At 34.8% G+C, this 15,315-nt stretch overlaps 2 protein-coding genes across 3 annotated transcripts; one reads left to right on the top strand and one right to left on the bottom strand.

Moving 5' to 3' along the window:
• The first annotated feature begins 214 nt into the window (after positions 1–214).
• On the top strand, positions 215–4,383 carry LOC145070686 (uncharacterized). The gene is made up of 8 exons (XM_079017641.1): positions 215–888; positions 1,621–1,713; positions 1,936–2,025; positions 2,155–2,522; positions 2,652–2,774; positions 3,429–3,685; positions 3,784–3,937; positions 4,053–4,383. The coding sequence occupies exons 1-8, from the start codon at positions 696–698 to the stop codon at positions 4,254–4,256; spliced, it is 1,482 nt and encodes a 493-aa protein (XP_078873767.1). The 5' UTR covers positions 215–695; the 3' UTR covers positions 4,257–4,383.
• On the bottom strand, positions 4,354–14,284 carry LOC145070684 (endoribonuclease Dicer homolog 3a-like). Of its 2 annotated transcripts, none has more exons than XM_079017639.1 (25): positions 13,879–14,284; positions 13,740–13,784; positions 13,467–13,650; positions 13,075–13,218; positions 12,769–12,903; positions 12,608–12,677; positions 12,006–12,070; positions 11,771–11,902; positions 11,531–11,683; positions 11,325–11,454; positions 11,114–11,219; positions 9,430–9,622; positions 9,025–9,185; positions 8,735–8,953; positions 8,387–8,649; positions 8,016–8,290; positions 7,231–7,756; positions 6,909–7,147; positions 6,561–6,770; positions 5,990–6,469; positions 5,640–5,912; positions 5,172–5,498; positions 4,907–5,084; positions 4,715–4,829; positions 4,354–4,636 (listed from the first exon to the last, which is right to left on the bottom strand). In XM_079017639.1, exons 1-25 carry the CDS (start codon positions 13,974–13,976, stop codon positions 4,435–4,437), a joined length of 4,923 nt encoding a protein of 1,640 aa, XP_078873765.1. In that variant the 5' UTR covers positions 13,977–14,284; the 3' UTR covers positions 4,354–4,434. The 2 variants fall into 2 exon arrangements, with proteins under 2 accessions (XP_078873765.1, XP_078873766.1); XM_079017640.1 differs by having other exon boundaries at positions 4,715–4,826.
• Positions 14,285–15,315: the final 1,031 nt, after the last annotated feature.

Below are 15,315 nucleotides of genomic sequence, written 5' to 3'. Positions count from 1 at the left end.
GATTTTGGTTTTGTCAGTTTTTATTGATTTCTCAGTTTTGCTAAGATAAGGTAAATATAAAGCATTTTTATAGGCATGAACATAATAATTTTTCACGTATTTAAGGATAATCGATTGAGTAGTAATCTTATTTAAAAGGTGGAGAGAGATTAAAAAAAAAGGTGGAGATTACTTCGTATTGATGAAACAAAAGATTGCCATGGCGTGATTCTGAAAAGACCCATCATAAAGTCCCTCACTTCCCTTTTTCCCTCACTCGTCGCTTCTAATACCACCCAAATTCTTCTTTTCTTGACCCGACACCACCAGAAAAAAAGTGTAAAAAGCATTAAGAACTCATGCTTACTATCACTTTGTTATGCAAATTTCTGAAAAATTGACACAAAGAGCCTTTCTTGGTTTCATAAATTTGAATACCAATCTCCAATAGATATTCCCTTACTTTCTCGTCTCCTTTTTCACCATTCCAACATTCCCTTCATTCTTCATTCTCTTTGTTTATGTGTTTTCCGTATAAAAAGCTTCCCCTTTCTCGATTCTTTTCAAAACCCCACTTCAATTTCATCTTTCTGTTTTGTATTACCTGTTTAAATCCTAAACCCATGTGGTATTTGGTTTAAGCTCAAAATCCCATGCCAATTATGCAAAAATCTTGAACACCCATCTCAGATTTGTCGTTAAATTATTGAAATACGATGGTTGGGAGTGGTATATCGGAGGTGATCACTAGCAATGGTTGTTCAAAGATGTATTCAGATATAAATTGTACATTGAATACTAATTCTTCCAGAGATCTTCATCTTCAACCTCCACGTCCTTCTCTTCTTCGTTCTACCTCAAATTCCCCATTTTCTGGTCTTGTTATTTGTGTTACTGGTCTATCCAAAGGTGATTCAATCTTCCTTTAATGATCTCTTCTTTTGATCTTTATCCATTTCTGGTTGATCAATCTGTTTTATTTTTTGTCATCTCTCTATCGTACAAATTTCAACGATTTAAAGTACTTATTATCTTTGTAATCATATTGATCTTGGTGTTCTTGGATATTTTGACTCGTAGTCAAACAATTTTAATTTTATAAAAGTTGCAACCTTTACGAACAATGAAATAATGTTTTATGATTTCGATTCGCTTCTTTCCCTTTTGATTCAACAACTTAAATATTTAGAACATGCCATGCATCTTTGATCTTTCTTTTTGACTTTTGTTACAACACCAACGAAAAACTTTGACTTTTGCTATGATGAAAGTTTATTTTCAAATTCACGCCTAAATGATTATGTTATTACTTTGAAATTTAAAACTTCAATATTTTCATAATCGAACACAATCCCTTCTTCTCTTTTTAATTTGCATGATGCTAAATTTTGAATGGTGAAATTGATTACTTTGACCACAAAAGTCGACACAAGTATGGTTTTTGGACTTATTAATGTTCTTGTTTTTCTTTACATCTTCCATTCTTGTGTCACCAAGTGCATTCATTATTAATTTATTTGAATTAACGAACTCTTCTGTTTGGTTTCACCTACCTGTCTTACATAAGATTTAGAAGAAGTCTTGCTGGCCATATCTTTGACATTTTCTATGATTTTCTTCTTGATGTTGACCGACTCACAGAAGCAAGAAAACAAGTGATGCATGCAACTGAGAGATTGGGTGGTCAATTTAGTTCCCATTTACATCCAAAGTGTACACATTTGGTGGTTCAGATATCCTTTTTTTCATTTTTAGTTTGATATTTATACCCAAAGTGTACACACTTGAATAATTATGCCAAATAACTACGTATTTCTCAAATTAAATATCTAACAAAAGGATCTTGTGAAGAACCCATATCAATATAATATTATCAGTTAATTTAAAAAAACTCTTTTTGGGAAAGGAAATGGAGAGAGTATATGATCTCGATGAGTAACTTAACGAATATCTACAGCTTCCATGAACGTAAATCCGCGTATGCATCAAAGCACGATCTCTTCATCGTTACACTTGGATGGTTTGTTGATAGCGTAAGAAAAAACGGTAAAATATATATATACTTCAAATTCAATTCTTCTTTGTGATGATTGGGCTTGTGGGCCGGCTCAAGGGTTCCCAAAAGAATAGCCCTGTTCGCAGAAACTAATGTTGCTCTGTTTTTCTTGTGTTTAGTGAGATTGAACGAATCATTATACGGTGTTAAGAGTTTTGGAGAGGATTATATGGCGAAGAAGGATCTAAACCGAAATTCTTGTCTTCCTAATGCTATGGTGGATAATGTTAAAGAATCTAAATTGATACAAAGATCAAGATTACATTTAGAGGAGAAGAAAAGAAGAGGTTTAATGTTTTCGGGTGAAAGCGTGTACGTTGATCCCGATGTTTCGGGTGAGCTGAGGAACAAGGTGGTGGAGGCTGCTCGGGAGGAGGGTGGTTTACTAGTGAACGAATGGTTGGTTGGTCAACAGGCAACTCATGTGGTATGTGAAGTTTCTTCTGTTGGAAAGTATCTCGGTCAATCCAACAATAATCTTGTTACTGTAAGTTTTACAAAATTTATATATATGATAGGTATATATAGCTCATCATCTGTATATATATATATATATATATATATATATATATATATATATATGTTTTACTGATCACTACCAAATGATGTACCACAGCCATTATGGTTTCTGAAGACTGTGAAGGAGGCAAGGACACAAAGGCTTGTCCATTTGTCTGCTGACTTGGCACGCCACCTAGGAACGACGATGCGGAATGTTCCAGGTGGCAACGATGAAAAGGTATAAAATCCCAGTTTTTGTTGTATCTCCGTAGCAAAATGGTATTTTGATCAACTTACATTATAGACTTTCATAAATAGCATATCAATGCTTCCAGGTTCCAACAAGCCAATAATATTAACATAGGTCCCTACAGGGGTTAATAGTAGTAATTTAATTTACTATAAAAACTTTCAGAAAATTAAACTTGAGGTCCTTTTTTGAACGGCTACTAATCTACTTATAAATTAGCTCTTTGGTTACATACATCCTACACATTTTAATCATTTATACTTAGTCAAATATTAACATTGATACAATAATATTTTATTTAATTACTTAATAAAATTATTATTAAAATAAATAATAAAATCATGAAAAAATTATATATTTCATTTTTATTACACTTTTAGTTTAACCATAAACTAAGCACTTTTCTAGAATAAAAAGTTAGATATATAATTTCTAGAATCAATAAGAACGCTATGATAATGTTATTAAAATAAATTAATAATGATATAACAAAGTAATATAAAGTAAATGACTTGAATTGATGGAGTGACAAGTCTTTGCAACAAATGGTCACATGGGCAAATCAATTAAAAAAAGTAAATGTTAATAATTTCTATTAATAATCCCATATTGTTATTGTATGTGTAACTTGATGAGTTTTAGGATGGAAATATCATGAAATCTAGCCATAAAGAAAATCAAAGCATTGCAATGCATGCTAAAATGGGGGTTAGGAATCGACGGGCCCAGGCGATAAAACCATCAGCTCCAAGCGTCCTTCTGGATTCAATAAACTGGATTATGTCGGAGCCATCATCGACCGCATATATCTGCAACAACTCCTCATTCAGTATTGATGATGCCAACACATCTGTTCCAGATGCTTGTTTCGTCAACTTCTTGCAACCACTCTCCCAAAGGTTACTTTTCACATAATCTTTTCTTTCCTTTCAAGGCTTAGCCTATTTGTATCTCTATGTTATGATAATTTTTTTTTTTTTTGTTCTTTTTGGTGCAGGGAAAAAAGTGAGTTGATTTTTGGAAACCATTTCATTACAATATTGTTTCCAGTGGACCGGTTTGGGGAGATGGGCCTGTGTTCGAGGACGTTCTTCAACAACACAGGCTTCACATGTTGGCAGCTATTACATCACATCTACTCTTTTTATCAGGTAAACACTTTTCCCTATTGTATTGTTGCTCGACAATCTTGAGTCCAGTAACCCAACAGTTAGACTGAGTCAACTCATTGATTAAAACTCACTATTCAGCATTTGTTGTTGTTAGGAGAACATGTCAACATCTGAGATAGAGTTAGCCATCCACACTGATTCCCGACATGCTGAACAGCTACGGTCAAACTACTCCAACAAAGAAGCTGTGGAAGTCAAACGCATCGACTTCTTAGGGAGCCGAAGAAGGTTTCAAATGCTCAAGCGTGTATCCGGGGACCACAATAAAAATGTATACGAGTTGTTGACCAGATCATAGTTCTTGTTCCAATTTGATCTCATTTATGAGAACAAGACTTATTCTAGTAAGCTATGTATTATGTATGGATGTTTATTTTTTGACTTAATAGTGAAAATACGAGAGAAAGCAAGTTTTCCCCATTAAATCCTTTTATTTATTTATTTATTTATCTACAAACATGTCCACTTTCATTCTTCTAGCCAATTTTGAGCTTTCCAAGTCGTTGGAGCTCATAGAGCATGAGTAAGGCAGCAGAGTCAAAAGATGTCTTCTTATCTGCACGTGGGTCCCCCGTAAGTTGTATAACACCATAATCAGGAATAGTCAAGCTGATATGTGACTTGAAGGTATTAAACCCTGTTCTTTTCTCAGCCCCTTCCCCAATTTCAACCAGAGATCTGCAAAATCATGATTCTTTTTGAAGCTGTTTGTCTCATTCATGTACAAATAATATGAAGCATGCAAAATTTACTAACGTTGATCTTTGTTCTGATGCTGTAATATTGGGAATGGGCCACTGCATTTTCTTGCACAGCTCATAAAGTGCAATTCTTGGTCCTCCCTTCTTCATGTTGATACACTCTATCACTGCTATGCCATTCAAACCAACATCAAATTCAAAACCTGTTGTAGATCAAAACAAACGAACATCTATGATGATTGATTACCTGGAATTTCAACCTTGGAATTAGATTCTAATTCCTCCTCCATTGATGGCTGAGGATCAAACAGAGTTATCTTAGCATCCTTATTAGGACTTATCTTTGATGGGGTTATCTCATTTTTCTTATTCTTTTCCTTATCGCTTTCCCCATCTTGATTATCCTTCCTCAAAATCCCTCTTTTCTGTCGAATCAAATCACATAAACATGTCAAACACCATTAATAATGGCAAGGCAAAATGAATAATAAAAAGAAAACCCTAAAAATAACCTCTAGCTGCTTTAACAATTGAAGTGCAGCTTGACCCCTTGCAACTTTCCTGGTTTGACCCGTTCCATTACCAACCAATAAGGCGTCTTTGAGCTGCAACCTTAGCTCAGAAATTACCATATCGCCATTGCTTCTACACGTTTCTTTAGTGAAATAACCCATTGAGTCGCATAATTCCATCAACTCACGTAGAGGAGGAAGCTCAAGTTTATTCGGTGTTACAATTGGAGATAATAATGGCTCAAAGATTCTCCAAACTTCATCAAGATTGAGCTTGGTATCAACTAGTATAGCCCCAGCAATGCTCTCAACCAGGTCACCAAGTGCCTATATAAAAACAAACACAAACATCACAAACCAATTAAATAAGGGATCACATTTTTTCAAGAATGCTCCATTTGATTTAGATCAATCACTATTAGTGTCCAGTTTATGCAAGAAATAGAAGACGAGAAGTGGCAAACTGACCTTAGGGCTTTTCTTGGTTTGGAGAGAGTTTGTATCAGTGGAAGAGGTGGCAACAAACTTCTCATACTCTTCAATCTGAGTTTTGAGAAAGCCAGAGCGATACTGAAGGTGGTGATGAAGGCTGCGTCTGACAGCAGCATATGCAAAATTTTCATTATTAACCGATGCTGATCGTAGATCCGTTAGTTCTCCAGGATCAATATCTTTGTGTTTTTTGTACAGATACCAAGTAATCAGTATGTCCAACACCGAGTCCCCAAGAAACTCCAACCTCTGAAACAAAAAAGTTTAACAATACTATTATTATTATGTTGTTGTAATAAAAAGGAATGATATAGGAAAAATTGTACCTGATAACAGTATCCAACTCCTTGCTCCTGACCGGATGCATGAGTGATGGCTTCCAATAACAAACCCTTCACCACAAATTCATACCCAATCTTCGACTCTACACACTCGAGCACATCAAGTTTTGGGGTGTAAGCATGAAGCGAAGCCATTTTAATGGCTTCATTGATGCGCGATTCATCAAGCTCACAACTCAGACCCAACCATTTCATACAGTGAAGAGCCCCGGTCAAACCAGCTTCCACATAATAAGCTCCCACAAGGGCCTCAACACAGTCCGACACTGTCTTTGACCCCATCCACCTGTGGCCCACATCACACCACTTTCCAAGTAATGTTGTTTTCGTATCTTCACTCTGGTATTTGCTGTCGATCGGCACATCTGTCGTCTCGATGCCATGATCACACGGGTACAGTCTTAAAGGATGCTGACCTGGCGCTGTCCATCTAGTAGGATCAAATGCACTGTCTCTAATGAAACCCTGTAAACAATATTTCAAAAAAATTTCTTTCAAAGATTCATCGGGAAACAGAGATTTTGATAATATTATTAGCAATGGATTACAATCTTACCTGTAAATGAACGCTGATTCCCAAATCATACAGGGTCGAATTACAAACTTGCCATGATCTTCGAGAGGACAGCTGTCCTTCATGTTTGTTCGGGTATTTCAGATAAAGATCACAACTGACTGCATATTTCAGCACTGAATCGCCAAGCAACTCCAATCGTTCCATGGAGAAACTTTCATTGCATCGAAGAGTCGTGATGGCTTCCAAAATCTAAAAGGAGACAAGAATCATGATATTAATGGGATGGCAAACACTCCTTAGATATGCAGCTGTGGGTTGTACTCTCGGGGTGGTGATGTATGTCTAGAGTACAACCCACAAAGCTTCAATGAAGATAAAAGTACAAACCAATGAGCTGGAGACATGAATGTCAGTAGAATGGGAAGTGATCTGTTGACGAAGCTGACTAGCCAACATCAAGGACTCAAGGCGATGCATGAATGAAGGTAGCAAATAAAAAGGTTTCACAACATCAAGTCTTGCATCAATAACAACTAAAAGTTCAGGTGGTATACGTGCATTGTATCTCTGCCTCTCTGTATTCACCTTACAACTCTCAGACCGTATCTTCTTTCCATGTAAAATACCTAAAAATACCAACAAACAAATCGTTAATTAACAAATTCGATTTTATATGCTTAAAATCATCACATCGTATATTTCAAGAAACCTTCATTATTGAAGTCCACAAGAAGGTTGTGTGCCTTATGGCTTTGTTTTAGCAGCACCATGTGTTGTCCCGGGTGTTGTAGAACAATCCCATACTTTTTGTCAAAATAGTCAGTGAATGATGAAAACCTATTTCCATCAAAAGGACTATCAGCAGTTTCATTTTCAAGCACCTCAAGAACTGTGTAGATTTTCCCAGTGTGAAAAGCCAAAACTACAAGGTCCTTTATGTTATCTTTATGAACAGATTTGTTTGCAAAGTGAACAATCTCTGTGTGATTGGAATCAGTCATGACTAAATCCAAACTCTTTACTTCACTTGTGTCATTATGAGCCTTGATGAAGTCAACAGCAGATACACTGGAGTCAATTGCCTTCCAATTGATTGTTAAAGGTTCTAATGACTCCAAAGGCAACAATAAGTAAATGTATGATGACCTCCACAATGTTGTTTGTTTGGATCCGATATCCAACTTCCCAAATATTCCATTGAAGAATACTTCTTGGAAGCACTTAGCTTTTGATATCTAGTTAAAGAAACCAAAAACATAGCATTAAAAGATGGAGGTCAAGAGTTACCAAAAAAAAAAGATTTGTTAACGACTGAAGCATGTAAGCCCCATTTGTTACATACACATGATAGATTAGGATATGGCCTGGATGACATGGACTATGACTGGGACTGATGTCAATGGGACAAAAATTGCAGCTTTGTTGTCCCACCTAAAACCTTGCCTTTCACAAACTATTTTAAAGTGAGTGTTAAACATAAGTTTTTGCTCATACCTGTTCTCCATTGAGATGCAACTCCACAGATGAAGAAACGGTGCATTTCACAAATTTTGAAACCAAGTAAAGTTCAATTTCAATATTGCCAACATCATCATCTAGTTTAGATTCAACCAAAAGAACGAAACTTGAATATTGCACATCGACAACGCTACATGAGAAAATGATTTTGTAAGCAAAAAAATTCGCCTCATCATCAGTTTTGTCTCCCCAAGTCCCTGATAGTGCACGAATGGGTGTAGTTCCATGTAGCTCCTTCCTCTTTGTAGTCCCTGTCATAACAAAAATAATATAAAAAGATTTTTAAATTAATATAAAAAACGGAGCACAGAGTGAATATATATATACATTCATTATATAATATGCACCTGCACCAGAAGATGGTTCTTTTTCTTTAGTATTTTTAGAGGAAATAGGATCTTCATTGTTAGGAAGAAGATGGTCATTGAGTCCCCCCATTTGGTGTAACTTTTTACAGGCCTCCAAGCATACAAGCTGCTTTGAAAGATGTGAGGTCTTAGACCGAGGACCCGTTATGGTTTGAAATGCAGCATTGGGAGGTAAAGTCATTTTACACTCATATGAATCCTCCACCAGTAAGAATTGGAAATCTGGTTTTGGTGTGTAAAACCTATGGCACAACACAAGCAAGCAAAACTTGAGAATTTGAGACACAAACTTCATAAACTTTTTAATAAAAAAAGAATCAATCGTACTTGTCGCCAGGGAGTTTTGAGCAATATCTATGAATGAGGCTAACACTAGAATCTACAGTGACTGAAGCTCTGGTTGCCTCAACAAAGTAAACTTCTGTTTCTTTGAAGTTGCATGGCTCTACAACGCATGTGTTGGGGTCTCGTTTTTTGGAACTTTCCATTATGGTTTGTTCACTTCGAATGATATCACAAACATGCTCCCTTTGCTTTGCATTTCCCCTGTTAAAAGTTAAAGCATCTTATAAGAATATAAAATATAATTTCTTCATGATGATGATGATGATGATTACCTCTCAAGCATGATGATGAACTTGGAGTTGGTTTGACGAGCCCTTCCACGTGATTGGACATTGCTACGAACCGTTTTTGTGATATCAAAACGGATGACAGTTGAACATTTTGGCACATCAATTCCTTCCTCAACAACATCCGTAGCAATTAGTAGATTCACCTGATTCACAGAGAGACACCTCACTTTCAACTTTAAGATTCAAACCAAATGCACAAAATAACAAGTATACTTACAGCCACATTCATAAACGAAAAGGACATTAAAAGAGGTAAACATTTGCTATCATGGACTTGGATATCAAATGTAAATCTTATTAATGTAATAAAATTTATACGAAGATTCTACAGCAGTTTTTTTTTTTTTTTTTTTGAAAATGGAACATAATAGATATGAATATGTATACCTTCCCAGAGCGAAAAGAATCAAGAGTCTCCTTCTGCAGTTTTGGAGACATTGCATCAACTGATGTTGCACTACCAGTCAAATATGCAACATTCAAATGAGACAAGTCTTCAACTCTCTTCAAGATTATGTCAATGACTTTAGCTGTTATAATTCTTTCTACAAAAATGAGGCATAATACTTTTGTAGCTTCCCTGAAAGTAGAACCACCAAAATAGTTAATGGACTTGTTAAATCTCAATGTACTTTACTTGTTACCATAACAGCAACGTACTTGCATTTCTTTACGGATAATAGCAATGTACTTCATATTTTGCTTATTAAGCAATGTAGTTACATTTTTTTTTCAAAATAAACCCAACTTTAACCTATTCCTCATTGTTTCATTAATGGAGCTTGTTACCAACAAGTAAATTGGGTTTATTCTATAAAAGAAGCTATATTTAGCCTTTTTTCCATTTTAGACCTAAAACTCTATTTTTTTCAAATTAAATCTAGCTTTAACCTATTCCTTAATGGAGTCTGTTACCATCAGGTAACTCTATATCCTCTAAGTCATGTGCATCTTAAGTATCGATCACCTAAAAGAAGAACTTTATTCTAAAACCCTAGGTCATTTTTCTCATCTTCTTCTTGTACACCACATTGGCTCTCCTTAAATGAATTATTCCTCAAGCATCAGGAACCAAAACATAGTGAGAAATGTTGAAATGGAATTACAATATTGTGAGGATGAAGCTCCTATATGTACCTCCTGTAGTAAGGTTGTTTTCACAAGACTGAGTCTGTTGTCAAAGGCTATCCCTCGGTTGTTTTCACAAGTTCTGATGGTATGTTCATTTTAACAGTATATGGGGACTGTTTTGCAAGTAAGTTTGACCTTTAAACCCATTTTGACCTAAAAATGTTGCATGCCAGTTAATTTTTTTCCTAACAAAAAATAGCAACTTATTTGCAAAACAGTCCCAATACACTGTTAAATGACCGATGGTATGTTTTCGGATAGTTTTGTAAATAAGATATTTTTAGTTGGGAAAAAGATAAACTGGCATGCAATATACTTGGGACAAAATGGGTTTAAAGGTCAAAAATAGCAATTGCTTCTAAAACAATCCAGATACACTGTTAAAATGAACATGGCATCAAGCCTTTTGAAAACAACATGAGGACAACCTTTAAAAACAAACTCATTCTTGTGAAAATAGCTTTGGGATAAGAGGTAAATAGAGGAGCTTCAATCTCACAATAACATAATTCCATTTCAGCAATCCTTACTACGTTTTTGTTCCTGATGCTTAAGAAATAAGCATTTCAGGGGACCTAATGTGGTGCAGAAGAAGGAGGAGACACGTGACCTAGGTTTTAGAATCAATTCTTCTTTTAGGTGATCGATGCTTAAGATGCATGTGAGTTTGGGGGATATAGGCTTATCTGTTGGTAACCAGATCCATTAATGAAATAACAAGGAAAAGGTTAAAGTTGGGTTTATTTTGAAAAATAGGTTTACCTGTTGGTAACCAGCTCCATTAATGAAATAACAAATAATAGGTTAAAGTTGGATTTATTTTGAAAAAAAAAATAGGTTTAAAACTGAAAAAAGACAAAACGATAGGATCATATATGGAATAAACCCTTTATATAAAGATAGAGAGGCTACGTGATGAGCTGAGGGAGTATTTAATTACCCAAATGACAGGAATAGTTGCAAGAATTGATATAGTTTTGGTGAGATATAACCAGCTGCAACCATGTTCTTATAATCACATCCAGCATCAAATACATGTTCATGGCCTGAAGAAATAAAAAGAAATTTAAAAACTAATCATTCCACAAATTCATAAAATCATCAACTATGAAAGATGATATTCAAAGAATAAAAGGTGCCAAATAGCATACCATTTGGCAAAGATTCCTGGATGATAGACAACGCTTCCTCAAGAAAATAAAAACATTGTGAGCAGCTTTTCTGAAAAAAATCGCATTCTTCTACAGCTTTTGGGGCATGCTCTATACAAATTTTAACAGCCTAAAAAACAATAAATTAGATAAACTAGTGATTCCGGACTAGAAGTTTACTCTTTAAATTGCTTAAAAAACAATACCTCATAAGCACACAAAAGCCCCAACTCATCAAGACAATAAATAATCTTAGTGTAATCATTAGACAACCTCTTTCTCAGAATTTCATGCTTTTCATCCGTATCTTTGTAATTACTTTGTAGGGACACTTGCAACTCAAGCAGTTGTGCTTCAAACTGTCATTAAAACAGGGGAACAAAAGATTGAGATCTCAAGGTACAGTTTTTATTGTAAACAAATGTCTGTATTTTTAGAATATTCACCTTGAATCTTGAGGATTCCAGTTTAGCTTTTAGTTCAGAATGAGAAACCTTAGCTGGCTCATAGAAACAATAGGAATGTGAGGCAGATGGGGTGACATTCTCCAGCTCTGTTCTGTTTCTTATTGTGTAAACCTTCACGTTCACAAAACGAATTTTAATCAACAAATTTTCATATTCCAAATAACTTTTAAATAAAGATTTAAACTTGTGAGTTATGATTTGTGATTTCTACTACCAGAGAATCCAAGACGCTTTCAAGCATTGTGATTTGCGCTTCACAGTCTTCAGTCGAAGAGACACCTAATGTAGAAATTATAGTACAAAAGATGGATATAGTTATATGTTGATTACCTTCAATATTGGAAAATTTGTGCACAAATACAAGATTAACAAAAAACAAAGTATCTAAAGGAAATATGTCAAGAACAACATCTACCACCAATGTAATGACATGATACTCACGTTCTCAGCCTGCATCACTGAATATGATCCGTGTATTGCAAATCATATTGAGCAACGCAGAATGAAATGTAAGTTTCAAGCCAATCATGGATGATATATCTTGTTTCTTATTGTTCACTGGATAAATGATGTTAAAATGGAATTTGTTAGAAGTTAGGACTTAATGGGGAAAGACTTCTTTCCTTCACTTTCTCTATTAAGTTATTCTCTTTGCATTAAGATAACAAGAAACACTCATATATAACGTCTACCTTGTTATAGAATTGCAACATGATTTAGACCCCATGAGCGGAGAACTTGACATGCTTTTCCCCCATTTTTATAAATAATCTCAAAGTCTTTTGATGTAAAAGGTAAGAACTTAAAAAGCCTAACCTTTTTTAGTTACTGGAGATGCAGTCATGCCAAAGATTTTTGGCTTGTTAACAGCTTTGAGATAAAATTCCTTCAAAAAAGAAAAGATAATACCTCACCAACATATTTTTTTCATCACAATCATATATGTAATATATTAATAGTGACAGGTAATTAATTACCTTCATTATGCTTACATAAGGATGATTACCAGTAGCTCGGTGACACTCATCAATAATCAATAAACATATTCTTTCAAAGTTCACAAACGCATTCCTCAAGGCATCCAACAATATTTGAGGAGTCATAACCATTATCTGTGAAAATATAACAAAAACAATATGAACACCAGCACTCATATGCAAAAGCTTTTATTAAAATATAAGCAAATGATGATGTGAACTTCTAATCTTTTATAAAAATAGCTTCAACAGAAAATAAATAAATAAATAAATAAAATAAAATAAAAAATTTAGAAATAAACTCACTTGATTTTTACTTGTCTCGTGTTCCCAAATGGAAGCATCCCATTCATCAACCTTCTTTCCATCGATATTTTTATCAACTCCCACTTTAGTCCCATGGTAAAAATCAACCATGAGGTCTGTGTTTTCCCTAAGAACCTTACATTGCTGCAACTCAAAACAGATAACACTTATCTTCAAAATTGATTTGGATTTCATAACAAAATTTGTCTACTTATTAAAATTTTCTCTAAAACTACTAAAAGGATCCAGATCCACCACAAACTTGTTGAGAAGATTGAGCAGTTGACCTTAAGTAGTAACTCTATCTCTCTCATTTCTCTATCTTCAACTAAGTTAGCAGAGTTTAATAACCCTAAATTACCCAATATTTATAAATGGTGTTCATACTATACCTGTTCAACAAGATTACGAGTTGGGGCCAAGAAGATCATCAGTTTCTTTTCAGATGACTGGTTTGTAAGAGAATGTGCAACTTGTTTGATGATCATGACGGCGATCATTGTTTTTCCGGCGCCGGTGTCCAGATGAGCTATGGTATTTCGCCGCATAGCCACATTAAACACATCCAACTGATACCTAAAATTCAAGATTAGCAGAAAGGATATCAAATCAAATAGAAATAGAGAACTGCAGATAAGAAAACATAATCAATCCAAGAGTCTTACTCTCTGGGTGACAAATTAGTTTGGGGAATAATCACGTCTTCCGAACTTCATCAAATAAATCCACATTAATCAGAACATAGTTAGTTTCATATGATATCACATTTAGTAATATAAACTGAAGAAACTCAAAAACACTTACGGACTGGGTTGTTGGCTATTAGATGAATCATCCGTCATCGTTTCAAAACTTCTCTTCAAAGGGTTTGTAGGGTTTCCTGAAATCTCCGAGGAATGCATGTTTCCGTTCAACTGATAAGCGACTCGACTCGGAATAAATTTGGTGTGTTTTTTTGGAGGAAGACACGAAATCTGTGTGTTGTTTTTCTCGAGAAATCTGGCGAATATTGTAAAACTTCTGCAAAAATATCGATCACTGAGGTAGTGCGACGAATCAATCCACTGTACGTTTTTGCTGTGTTTTAAAGAGGGTTTGCTTTTGAGGAAACTTGCATGAACATTGAGGATTCACGGAGAGGACTGAGTTTAAAGTACTTTCCCAAGTGAAAATAGAATCTCTTTGGCATTGGGATGATTGACAGGGTCGTTTTTCGCAAAGTCAAAAAATAATGTCTATGCCCTATGGTATTGGGATGATTAATGGAGGTGGTAGCCTCATAGGAGAATATTATTTAGAAAGGCATCTATTAATTTTATTAGGGTTAATGATAGAAAGGTAACGAAATTTGGTTTTTAATCACGTCAAGGTAATCATATTTTTTTCGTATAAATTTGATCATTGAACTTGTTTGACCTGTTTAAAATAAGGTAATATGACTGGTAATTAGAGATAATATTACCATATTATGAACATTATGAATAGATCAAACAAGTTTACTGGTCAAATGTGTACGAAAAAACATGGTTACCTAAATATGAACAAAAATCAAAGTTTCTTACCCATTTTGGTAATATTGGGTTCTTTATATTAAGTGCAAGTAGTCATAAGATCCATTGATGTGACATGAAATTGGGTTGCCCGATCTTTGTGTACGAGGAGATGGTTAAGTCTTGGGCCAACCGAGTTTAGGCCCAACTAGTTAGAGGTTAGGTTGTATATGCTTAAGGGGCTAGGTTGTATGTGTTTTTAAGACCTAGCAACATAACCTAGCCCATGACTAGTCGGGATTGAACTGGGTTAGACCAAGCTTAACCTAATTGTTCATTGATTGTCGGAGCCTGATCCCAGGGCACAGTCCTTGAGACGGTTCTTATCTAATATTACAAAAACAGGTAAGAAACTTTGGTTTTTGTTCGTATTTAGTTAACCATGTTTTTTCGTACACATTTGACTAATAAACTTGTTTGACCTATTCATAATAAGGTAACATTAAAGTAATTACCGATCATATTACCCTATTTTAAACAGGTCAAACAAGTTTAATTGTCAAATGTGAACGAAAAAACATGGTTATTTAAATGTGGACAAAGACCAAAGTTCGTTACCTTTCCAAAACATACAAACAAAAAACTATAGTATTTATATACACATGATTATTAAAGTTAGTTTGCTCAAAAACACCATATATATCACCGACAATAGTAGATTTTAGTCTAATTTTATCCGGTCAAAATAATA

Source organism: Lactuca serriola, chromosome 8, assembly GCF_051521515.1.
Source record: "Lactuca serriola cultivar US96UC23 chromosome 8, Lser_US96UC23_V15, whole genome shotgun sequence".
Classification (NCBI taxonomy): Eukaryota; Viridiplantae; Streptophyta; class Magnoliopsida; order Asterales; family Asteraceae; genus Lactuca; species Lactuca serriola.
This window is presented reverse-complemented; position numbering and strand designations above follow the sequence as displayed.